This window comes from Solenopsis invicta, chromosome 10 (genome assembly GCF_016802725.1).
Source record: "Solenopsis invicta isolate M01_SB chromosome 10, UNIL_Sinv_3.0, whole genome shotgun sequence".
NCBI lineage: Eukaryota > Metazoa > Arthropoda > Insecta > Hymenoptera > Formicidae > Solenopsis > Solenopsis invicta.
In genome coordinates this window covers 10243454-10255983 of record NC_052673.1, presented here as the reverse complement: position 1 = coordinate 10255983, position 12530 = coordinate 10243454, and the positions used below count along the sequence as shown (strand labels likewise).

Sequence of the window (12530 nt, the reverse complement as noted above, 5' to 3'; positions counted from 1 at the left end):
GCGATTTGCATCGAAATCTGGCAATGGCCTCGACAAATTCGTCGCCTGTTAATATTCACAGACCCGCGCGTAACATCCACGCGCGCGTGTCCTTCGTGAATTGTCGCTCCCGCCGCACTTGTTTCATTAACTGTACCTCGCGCATGAATTTACATGTAAATTAAGACACGGAAACCCGGGAAGTTTCCGATTTCTCTCGTGAAAAGTGCAGCTGTCGTGCAGTTTCTTTGCGTGAGTATCAGTGGAACGCTTCTCTCTCTCTCTCTCTCTCTGTTTCTCTCTCCGCGCGGTGCGAGATCAGAATCTCTACGCGCGGTATGCAACCCCTGTACACCGCTGCAAAACGCCTTTATCGATCTTTCCTGCAGGTTCCCACAACGTTCGACCGATCGATTTAATTTTCTCAGCACAAAGCGAAACGCACGTTGAAAAGTATATCTGCGAATTGCGGGACGGATTACGGAAAATTTTATATCGCGCGATAATGAAACGAGATAAGACGTCTTTGATAGCTTCAGTAGATACTTTTTTCTCTCTCTCTTCTGCCAATGTGTGTCTCTTCAATTCGATACATCGGAAAAACGAGGATGCCTATCTCGCCCTCGTGAACTCGATTTCCTCCCTCTTTTCTCGCTTGCCCTATCCTCTCTCTCTCTCTCTCTCTCTCTCTCTCTCTCTCTGCTTTCTCATTTCGACGTTTTCTCAAGAATAACGACTTTCTAGTGGCAGTAAAATAAATTGGCTGTCGCAAGGCCTACAATCGCTACTGTCGATTTCGCAGATAGATTTCAGATAAGTTCATTTATTTTCTTGCCGTCAAACAAAGATTTTTCGCGAAACTGGTTTCTCGTGCGTGAGGAAAAAGAAAAAAAAAGGAAATTGGCGTGCACGATAGAACTGCAAAAGTTAACGAGAAGAAAGAAATATTTTTCGTCAAATAAAGAGCCTATGTGCATTCTATATCTAAAAAAAAACATTAATTATATATAATGGAACGTTATTATATGGAACGTTATTATAATAAAAAGGTATAATTTAATAATCTTGGAGATTCCTTATCTACGCGAGGACTGTACATTATATTATACATTATGTACGACACTACATAAAGTAACGAAAATCAATAAAGTTAAAATGTAGGAAAAAAATGTAAAGAGTGCAGAAGCAAGTGGAAATAAAGAGAAAATAATACTGTTCACGCGAACAGAACGTTTATCATTTATTCTGTAAAATGAAAACATAAGCACTTTAGTACGCCCGACATTCTCGTGGCCTAATCATGACTGCAGCACTGAAATTCGGAAGGGCTCGCACGTGATCCTCGGATCCTAATTTTGCGGACGTAGACTTTTCCAACCACGTGCGGAACCAATTGGGACGCATTCACCTCGCCATTCGTGGCAGGAAACTTGGAATAAACGTGTGTGAGTACGGGCTGGTTATACAATCAGTACGTTGCGTTTACGCTCATTCGGCATTTCCAAAATTTCACGTGCAACAGCAGCAGCAGCAGCACAATTTTGCTCGCGGCATGAATTTTTATTTGTCGAAAATATTTGAGGAGCATTATACGTTTTGTCGTTTCATAAATTTCGATGATGTGTGCGCTCTGCTATACCCCGGGCTGATCGGCAAATATTGATTGCCGAATTGAAATTCTGCATATAACGCCGGGGAGAATTCAAAGCGCTCAGTATCGTCAAACGGAAACTAATTAGTGCGCACGTAGGCGAACGGTGATTGTTTTACGGTACGGAAGATTAAAAGTCACGGAATACTTGACAATTTTAAGGGACCGCGGTTCCTTCCTCCTTTTCAATTAAATGGGCAGTTGTGATTATCATGTCTTATCTCATAGCACTGTTCGAGTTCCAATTGTTAAGAGTACCTTACTCTCTTGTCACATTTATTATATATATATAAAAAAAAACAATAATTTTTGAGAGAGAGAGAAAGACTCGTGCTCCTCTCTCTCCTGCTTAAGAAGGCATCTTCCATGATGTCACTCACGAAGAAACATTTCCAGTACGTTATTTAATAGTTTACAAAACGTCATTCAACACGTAATACCGTAATACATAACATCGTACATTTTAGCGCCAAATTATTCTCGTCCTGTACACGATGACCAATTTGTACGTACCTGCCTTTAGATCGCGCGATACGCACACCACGCGCGAGCGCGCGACGTCTTTTTCGATGCCGTGCGTGCTTTTCATAATCACATCAATCGTCGCACCGCTCAATTACCACCGGGTGCTCGTGCAGTCGCCGGTAATTACTACCTGCGAATCGCCCTTGTACCAATTAACCACGCGGTAACCATGTGGTAACATCGCAGTAACCGTGCAGCAATTACTGCCTCTACTCTTTATAGTCGGCGGACGAGTTCTCGGGAGGATCGAAGGATCATTTCCTTGTTCCTGCACCTCGTGTTCGGTGTGTTCGTGTGCGCTTGCGTGTTTACATATGCGTGTAAACGCTAATGTTCGTTTGTACACGTGTGTGTGTGTGTGTGTGTGTTTGTGTGTGTGTGTGTGTGTGTGTTTGTGTGTGTGTTTGTGTGTGTGTGTGTCTGTATGTTGGTGCCGAGTGGGGACGGTCGGAATGAAGTGCTGCCGGAAAACATGCGGAATTCGAGCGAGGGATTGCGGCCGGAAGGTCGGAAGGACGGTCGAGGGCGGGAAGAGTGATCAAGGCCTAGAAGTCAGACTGCGACGTGGCCAGGGCACTCTCGGCCGTCTCCTCGCGTCGTCATAAGGGCCTGGTCACCTCGCCACACTCGCAGTACGTCGGGTGTCCACGACGGTCCACGCGGTTGCTGATCGAGTGATCGCTGCAACAGAAAGAATGAGTGAAATTATTAACGCGAGGCTCATCGAAGAAGGATCAGCACAGATTTATCGATCAAGAGGCTTCTTACATTGCCTTCGAAAGTACGAAAGATTAAAGGCAAGAATCCTTATTTAGATTATAATGATTCGCGTTGCAATATAGTATGAAACTTTCTATAATATTAATATTGGTGTTAGTAATTAGCTGTGCACAAGAGAAGAGAAAAGTGAAGAGAGAATAAAGTCTCGTCGAGAGGCAAAGCGTCGAAGAAAACACAAGTATAGATATATAAGTTATATAGATACAGGGACGTTGTTTCTCATGGAAACCTTTCCTGTTTTACTCTCATAATAAAACAGTAGATATCGGAGGGAATTTTCCGTTAAATTATGGAAAAAGTGTGTAGTCGTTTGTTCGCCTCCAACAAAAAGCGGCGAGTTTAATAAGCTCTATTAAAACAGTTTAATGTTCGCGGATTGCAAGTTGATGAAATTGCAAAACCCCATTTAAGTTATATTGAATTTATGCCAAGTGCATATAATTTATTTCGATGTTAATCCTTTAGGTTGGCGAACTTCTATTGCGTTAGATACGGCTTCATTATATATATATATATAAGGCACTTTGTTAAATCAGACGAGATGAGATTTTTAGAAATGCAATTTGTTGTAATGTATGACGTCGCCGGTGCGCTTCCTATTTTCTGCCCACCGTAATAAATTTATGTGGCGAAATAGCGACAGCTCAAAAGCAAAGAGTATAGTAAAAGATTCGTTCCTCTCTTTTATATTTTAATATATTTTTTTCTCTATATTCTTTATGAATAACAAATGTTTATGAATAACAAATATTAATTTAAAGCGTAAGGTGGGGGTCGAGGAAGGGCCTCTTTAATTTGAAGTTTTGCTCTCCGCAGTTTTCTACTTTCTCGCTTTAATAGAATTTCAAAAATCGACGAAAGAAACCGCGCGCGTAATGAAACGATTGAAAACAATAAAATACAACAACGTGGAATTCTCGATTGCGCGACGACGAGCTCGTTTTGTTATAACGAGTGAATAATCGAGTCGTTTCACCCCGCCGTTTGCGCATGTATATACGTAACAGCGTTGGAATGATGATTCGCAATACGAAAGATTCTTTCATTTGTCAAAGTGAAAATGCATTTCAGTGATTTCACAAATATATACAAGTTGTCGAGATGAAAGCCGGATAATTGGAATGAAATAAAGGTGCAATCACGAGAGCATTTTCAAGTCCAACGTTGAAATCTGCAAGCCGCTTCCGTTCATCCCTCACGTCTGCTGTACGATTAAACGCAACTCATATGAATGTGTATAAAATCAGATGTGACGTCAATGAAGCGATATATACCGGCGATATTTGCGTACGCCGGCTTTTGCAGTGTTGTGCAACAATTACGCCACGCATTCGTTCCGTTAGAGACACGTTGACATTGCCATTACACATCCCTTCCAGTGTTTTCTCAATCTAGCGGTAATTATTGCTATAAAAAAAGGAACTTTGCCATTTTTATTCTTGCTTTAGAAATCGTGAGATAAAATGACATGGCTTGTTATATGTAAACGTATATTGTGAAACGTCGAAATATCACTATTATGAAATTTCTAGACGGAATTGCTTTTTGGCATTATTGTAAAATATTCCCGCTGAGCATTATATCCTTTCTTTACATGAATATGCCATCATAAAGCGCAATAACTCTTTTACGATGACCGTATACCGCTGGCACGTTCCTAGCGAAATGATTAAAATGCTACAACGAAAGGCCGAGGAACGAAAGCTATGTGTATCGCGATGCCCTCTCTTATTCTTTTACGACTTCATTGAATTTTTGCCACAATGTGGCTCGCAACCTATATGAGAATTGTTACATTTTGATTCACTTTGACGTTTTCTCTTTTTGAGGACGCCCTACTGCTTTGTCGTTAGTTTCCACAGAAACCACTTCAACCCGAATTCCGCGGATTGCCTCTTCTGATTACGTGCCGCAAAGAATAGAATAGAGGATGACCAAACCTTGGTTACAAAAGGTTCCATTGTTAAATTGAGGGCCGCCGACATTCGCCCGTGCTCTAACAGTCAAGCTGAAGCTTAAGAATATTGCATATTCATGTGGGATTTCCCCCGCACAATGGAATGACACTGTCATCGTAAAAAATATATGCCGGACATCTTAGAATTAAGTGGACGGCTTACGATAAGGCGTTTCTCAATTAGTTTGGAGTCTCGACGTTTCTTTAAAAGGACTATTTCAGCATTAATGATCTTTACGTAGTGAATATGTTAAAATGAGAAATTAAACACACAATATTATTAGATTTTTAGTACTAAAGGTTAAGAAAAACTGTAAGAAGGACCGTAACTGTTATTCGATCAGTTCTCATATAGCACACCTTATCTTTAGAATGTCTTTAGGAAGTCTGTGCTGTACGAAATTTATAGCTAAGAGAAAGGATTTAAAACTAAAAAAAGAATACGTTCTTACAATTGGATCAACTCGACTTCAAATATCTCGCAGCGCAAAAAAAACAGTGTTAATAAAAAGTAATAAAACGCGCGGAAAAGCGTAAAATAATTTCTTGCGAAAGATTAAAACTATCTACGGCAATGTAGAACTGACATAAAGGGTTTATAAGAGAAATAACGAAGATTAGCACGTCGAGTTGGCGGAAGAGCGAACCGGGACGACGGGGATGGGGAGGCGGGATAGCAAATCGCCGTGGGTGATGAGAAAAAAAGAATTCTGAATGCGATATCACCATGACCTACATCGTCCCGCTGAAAAAAAGAGCGGTGAATACCGAGTACACTATTGTCAGGCGCAGTAGTCGTAGACCGATGGTATCGGACAACGTCGCTCACGCAGTGGTTACTACTCAATAATGGTCCGACGTTTAAGTCAGATCGCGTGCTGATCACGATCCGGCGAGTAGTGAGCAAGACTTTTTTAATTATTTGCTATATACCGTCACTTTTTCATATCCAAACACACAGTTTACGTCCCTTGCCCGATTCGCATTACGACATTGTTCGCTTGAACGTAGTTCTTTTTACGCGGCGTATTACGGTAATACAACTCAAGTGAAGCGTGCACAAATAAAGAAAAATGAACGAAAAAGAACGAGAGATCGATAAATAGAACTAAAAAACTAAAAAACTTATAACGATTTATTTGACACTTATGTAACGAACAGAAGTACGTGCTGATTCTCCACAGACCTTTGAATTAAACATTAAAAATGGGGAAAATAAGAAAGCCGGATAGAAGTGATATCCAGCTGCGATAGTCTAAATCGTTCTATGACGTGACTGTCATACCAGTAGGAAATCGATAGCAGGTGAAGTACTTGTTACGTTTACGAGCGTGCAACAACGGGACTTCGATAAGATCATCATAAAGTTCATCGCAGGCTTTAGCACCTTATTAATTCAAACTTTCATTGTAACCAATAAAGTTACAAGTCCCTGTGCGGCCAAAAGTGATTTCTACCGTCATGCTCAAACGTGACGCGGTTTAAAGTTTGAAGCTGTACAAATTGAGCGAGACAATTCAATAACTGTGTGGTTATGAATTAATTTCCTGTTCTATTTTCTTCATGTCCCATTTAATTTTTTTTTTACGAAGAGCAGAATTTCCAGAGAAATAATAACATCGAGAGATAGAGCGACCACAATAAAATAAATCGATAAAAATTATTTGACTCTAAACTGTATTATATTAAATATATCTTATATCGGTTATTATTCCACACTGTATAAAATATATCGTACATCAGTTGCATCTAAAAATTTTTATACGATAATTTATCTAAATCCCTTTTTGTACATTAAATATATTTAAATCTCATATTTTTAAGTTCGTTCTCCTTTATAAAAAAAAGTTGGCTTGAAATTAACGTTTAATTTGAAAGAAAAATTTTTTGCCTTCAACGGATCATGATATTTGATGTAAAGCGAACTTTAAAATACATAAAAGCTGTAGGTATGCTCGAGATAAGCGTCGCCCACTTTTCACTTTGATGTTAAAAATTTCTTCGAAAGGTAATGCGCTTGGCCCACAGGGCTGCATTTTAGATGCAGTTAACTCGATTCTCTCTCTCTCTCTCTCTCTCTCTCTCTCTCTCTACCTCTCTTTCTCACGTTCGTCCATCAGCATATGTTGCACCTGACCATGCGACCAACGGGTATGACCTTTTCAGAATGTCAACGAATGTTACAAGCAGTTGCGTGACAGAAGAGGCGACGTGGATACGCGCCCTTATCCACGCGCGCACAGCTCTCACGAGGCGCAAAGTTATGATTACGAGCGGCCGCGATATGCCCAAGGGACATAAATTTTAGGGCCGCTTCGGCTGACATGCACGATTGAAGTTCGAAATTGGAATCGCCGACTGCACGACGTTTAATAAGGATTCACCGTCGTCAGCGATCACCAAGGGACCTCCTACGTAGGTACCTGAGGCTGACAAGGTCGAGGACGGTGTCGCCTTTGGGACGTGTCGGACGACACTATACGTGCTCGCTTTTAGGCGAACTAATTCTTAACCGGGGGAATGGGAGTTGAGATAATTGCGCCGTTGGGTGGCGCAGTGATATTACTCAGCGGCTGGTCATACATATTACAGAGAGCGCATTATTGTTCCAATCATTTACCTTGATCTTACATTTATAAATACATTTATAAAGGAATACCGCAATGTAATGAAGTAATTGAATTTTAATGAGCTCTTTACAAGTTTTCCTCGGTTTCTTAAATATAATATGTAGATATGCGTCAACTGATCGTTGTTCTTAATCGATCGAGATTAAAGATTCCGTTTGTATTTCTTCCGATTAAATCCTTTGAAAAATTGCAATCTAAAAAAAGATAAATGATGAATATTAAATGGAAATCTAAGTAGGTACGTACTTATATCGCTACGTTGTTATCGTTACTAATCCCCAACCTGCAAGCTCGTACGAACGCCGCTTTAAGCTATAAATATGGATTCCATTAGATTAAGCGACCGCCTTTTCAGAGGCTTTGCCAAAAATCCGATAGATTAAGATAAGCTGGGTATATATAGTTTTGATCGCCATACCTGCAGCATAGTTTATAATTTTATCCGATATATACAGTTTAATCAATGAGTTAAATCATAATGTTCATGGCAACGTTAAATTTATAATCAATGTAGTAACAATGCAGTTACGGTTTGACACACGCATATGATTTAAATCATGTATCATTTATTATAACTTAATAATCTATACGTATTATTTATTACAATTTGGCAAACAATCGCAATTGTATCAAATGGGAATTTACCAGCGACCTTCGCAAATGTAATCATAGCAACCGAAGCACGCATGTGATAATCAGGAGAGTTCGATGTAAAGCTTTCAGTCCCGACGTAAATTTGTTAGTGTCACGCTAACTGGAGTACGCACGAACGCGTGCATATATGGTGTTCACACACGAAATTCGTGAGAACAGAAGCATTATGCCTCGTTATTCTCACAGCTTTATTTGCCGATAACAAAGATGACTGTATGTAAAGGAAACTTTTATAAAGATTTACAGTAATGAATATCTAATTGCTGTTTGATGGTCAAATTTTTCAAATATTTTTATTCCCTTACAAATGTTTCGCAATCTTCTTTATAATTAAGTTATTCTATTTTAATTTCTACTCATATCTTGAATTTCTTTTTTTATATTAAAGCGGATATTTTTATTTCTTTTAAAATCTGAAGGTTTTATGTTTGTTTATTTTATGCAGAAATAAAAGTTTTTTTTCTACAAAATCCAAAAAAGTCTATTTAAAAAAAAAAATCTGGGTTACGGCATCAAATCTCCATGAAATAGTGTAACATGGTGAACAATTTTGTTTCGACAAGAATCAATCAGACGAAAATTATAAATATAAACCAATAGTAAATATAAATCTTTTTCAGCAAGAACCAAACAAGTCCAGAGAAATTTTTATTTTTATTTTTAATGGATTCTTCAATATATTAATTTTAAAGTTTAAATCTTTTGTTCGTGTACCCATTATTTGTCCGGTGAAAAATTACCATATGTATACGAAGAGAAAAATAATAGAAAAAGATATATAAGAGTAACTTGTAAAATTTTGTAAATAAAAAGAATTATTGCTTCATATTTTAAATATTTCTTTCTTTATCTTTTATCATTACAAATTCTTGCAAGAACTAATAAATAAGTCCAGGTTTTCTCTTTTTTTTTCTCTTTTTAATAGGTCTTCAAAACATTAATTAAAATTAATAGCTTTTGGTTCTTATACTTATATTATACTTCTATTGTTTGTCCACAGAGAAAAATTACCACATTTGTACAGTGAACGGTTTGAAGATGAGAAGTCTTTTTTCTGAAAATTTAACTTTTCGGATTTGTTTGATTTTTGTAGGAAATTCTTCTATTATTTTTTGGCAAGCAATAAAATACGTGATTGTCCATATATTTGGATTAAGTTTGATTACATAAATCGGTAAGAGAGGCTCGAGATTTATTACACATAATCAGAGCTAAAAATAGTCCTAGCGGCGTCGTGTGCCTTACTCGTGTCTCATTTCGATCTATCTTCGCACGTGACACCACCCGCTGGAGTCAACTCCTTACTCAGAGAATTATGAGACGGGGACTCGGGATCGCGTTGCAATATAGCTGGCTATTTTATTCCGCGTGCGTGGGACGCTGCTGATGGCGATCTTTAAGATGTGCTCCCCCTGTTTTTTACACGGACCACTCGTAAATATTCAACGGGGCGCAAGTACGTATCGCTGCCTACGCAAAGCTTTAACCGCCTACTACCGCCATAACGCGATCTTTTTTACTACATGCAAAATTACGCTAATGCAATATCATAAAAGGCGCTCCCGGACGATCTTCCTTCCCGTCGAGAAAGTAAAATTACGAGGAAAGCCAGCGCTCGAAATTCAATGCAACTAACTCTTAACTTCTTCGCAGAAATACCATTTCTAACCATTACCAGCAGTTACTTCTTTTATTGTTCTATTTTGAAAATGTACTTAGAGTATTAAATCAAGGCCGAGACGACAAACCATCGCTACGTTCTTTACCGAAATAATAAGAATGCAATTTGAAACGCAAAAATACGATGAGTCTCGCGCAAAAAAGTAGAGGGACAATGTAAGCGAATTTCTATTGTCAACTCAACCATGATATCACCATGTAGTAAGGCAACAAATGTTTCAGTGAATGCCGACGTGACTTTTGACACACTGGGTGCAGAAGAGCGATAACAAATGTGCGAAGGAGCGAATTCTTTGCGCGCATTCGCCAAAATCACGTACAAAGTCCTCATATCTATTCGCCACCGTTCGAAGGCGTGGCTTCAAATTTTCAAAGGGAGTAATCTCGAGTAAACTTGAACAGAATTTTTATGTTTGCCTGTCAGGAATAGATGGTGAGTCTTTTGACCTAAAAATAATCATTTTAACAACTTGGAATCTTGAGTTATCCTAGCGTATAACCGAATGAAAAAAAGCAATATTATAAAACTCATTATTGTACAACTTTAAAAGGAAAAAAATGTTATTTAATTTTAAGATTGATGCAGCATGTAATAACAATAATAATAATATAATTATATTTTCTTTTTTTTCTTTTTTTTTCTCTTAAGATTAATTGGAGAAGAAATACTTCTATTTGACGAACACATTAATTACTACGAGGTCCATTAACTCATTCGCAGTGTGATGGAAATGAAATTTTCGTGCCACCGCTGTGTGGAAAGAGATTTCTTAGATTTTCATTACGATTTTGATATTAAGGTTTTTGAGGTCGCTGAATTCGAATATAAAATCAGAATTGCAAAATAACGTATCTAAAATAGCGACCGAAATTGAAAATAAGATCGAAATTGGCATTTTAGGGATTTCAAGCCCGTTGAATCAAAATTTTATGTCAGAATAGCAAAAGTTAAATTTATACGTACAAAGGTCCAAGGTGAAATAACAATCTAGAGTAATTTAAGGTAAAGTACAGTATACAGGGTGTTTAACGTAAGTCGTGACAAGCCAAAAATATGTGTGAAATTCGAATTCGTTTTTCAAACTACCACATAACATTTCAAATAATGGACAAAATTCTAATATATTTTGATTCAGCGACTTCAACAATTTTGAAATACTCGATTTTATAAGAATTAAATTATTTTTCCAATTTTTGATTCGCTATTTTAAATTGTGAAATTCTGATATTATATTTGGATTCAGTGACCTCAAAAATCATTCATATAAATTGTAAAAAAGTAAATCGGTTTTTTGTAGATGTGCTTATATGTATGCTTACATTATATATTGGTAGCGTCTTTTTTCCGTGCAAATAAGCTATATACATTATGAAGAGGGTAAGGGGACACTATCATTTTGAGGGTTTGGAAAAAGATGTTGGTTTTATGTGAATTTTTTTGAAAATTATACGAATGATTTATTTAAAATTTTTTTATACATATAATAATAATAATAATTTTTATTGAGTGAAAATGGTTTATAAATTTGACAGTGAAATATATGCAATAAATAATAAAAAGGTATAAATATAGGTAGCCAATGCACACAATAGGTAAGGCAGCAGCGAAGACGCTGATTAAAGCCTTATCTGAGTGTAATTGATAGGAACAAGATTATACGAGTACATTCTTATCAGATTTATGACAAATATAAAAAATAATAAGTTACAATAATAAGATTAATGAAGATATTGATACGAACAAAGTACAGAAAAGAAGAAAAGGAAATTAATAGTAAGATAAATAAAATAAAATTCAAGAACGAGACACAAGCAAGAAGTTTAATTGTAATGAGATGCAACACGTTGGGTGAGCTCCAGATGAAATGGAAAAAATTGAAATACCAGGCGTATATCGGATGGGAAAGTATTGAAAAATTTTACCGCGGTGTAAGAGAAGAGCACCCTAAAATTTCAATGTTTTATGCATTGGAAATGCAAATAAATATTGATGACGAGTATCTGAAGATAAATGAGTACCACATTAAGATGTATTAAATTTCGAAGATATGCAGGCGTATTGAAGCGAAGAGCATTGAAAATGTATACAGCATAAGTGAATAATATTGAAATAATAGTGAAACGTTGATAACAATACATATTTTATCTAAAATTGTAAATTTTTGCAATTAAAAATGAAAAGCAGTTATAAAAATTCAAGCGCGCATTGTCTTAAGACTCCCACAAAATGTAGACACTTGGTGCTTTGAAACAAAAAAGTAAATAAGATTATTAATCTACAGATATTCGGTTATCATTGACTAAACGAAATTAAAACGTATCTATTAACTTTTTTATTTTATTTTTAATGTAAAACTGTTTGACTTTTGTAGCGATTTATACATGTAATTTTTACATATCTTAACCACATCTTCAAATTATTAAAAAAATAATTCAGTTTATGTTCTAGTTCCAATGTTAGTCGAACATCTATAATAATAATAATAATAATAATAATAATAATAATAATCTTATTTATTTTTTTGTCTCTGATCACTGAGTGGCTACATTTTATAGGAGTTGTAAGATTATGCTCGAATACATATTTTTCATAATTACTATAATTTTCATTATTTTTATTTGTAAAAATCTTTAATTATTGATAAATATGGATATGCATTATTATGTGTACAAT

General features: G+C 36.6%; 1 protein-coding gene across 4 annotated transcripts in view; it reads right to left on the bottom strand.

Moving 5' to 3' along the window:
- Positions 1-1189: 1189 nt before the first annotated feature.
- LOC105195029 overlaps positions 1190-12530 on the bottom strand; it is a 34593-nt gene continuing 23252 nt past the window's right edge. For 3 of the 4 annotated variants that reach the window (XR_850682.3, XR_005575626.1, XR_005575627.1), the window contains one exon: positions 1207-2836. Coding sequence is in view for 1 of the 4 variants with exons in the window: in XM_011160233.3 (XP_011158535.1) it covers positions 2755-2836 (82 nt within the window). In the remaining 3 variants the exon portion in view is untranslated. Of the gene's footprint in view, positions 2837-12530 lie in introns of all 4 variants that reach the window. The other variant, XM_011160233.3, reaches the window with a different exon arrangement.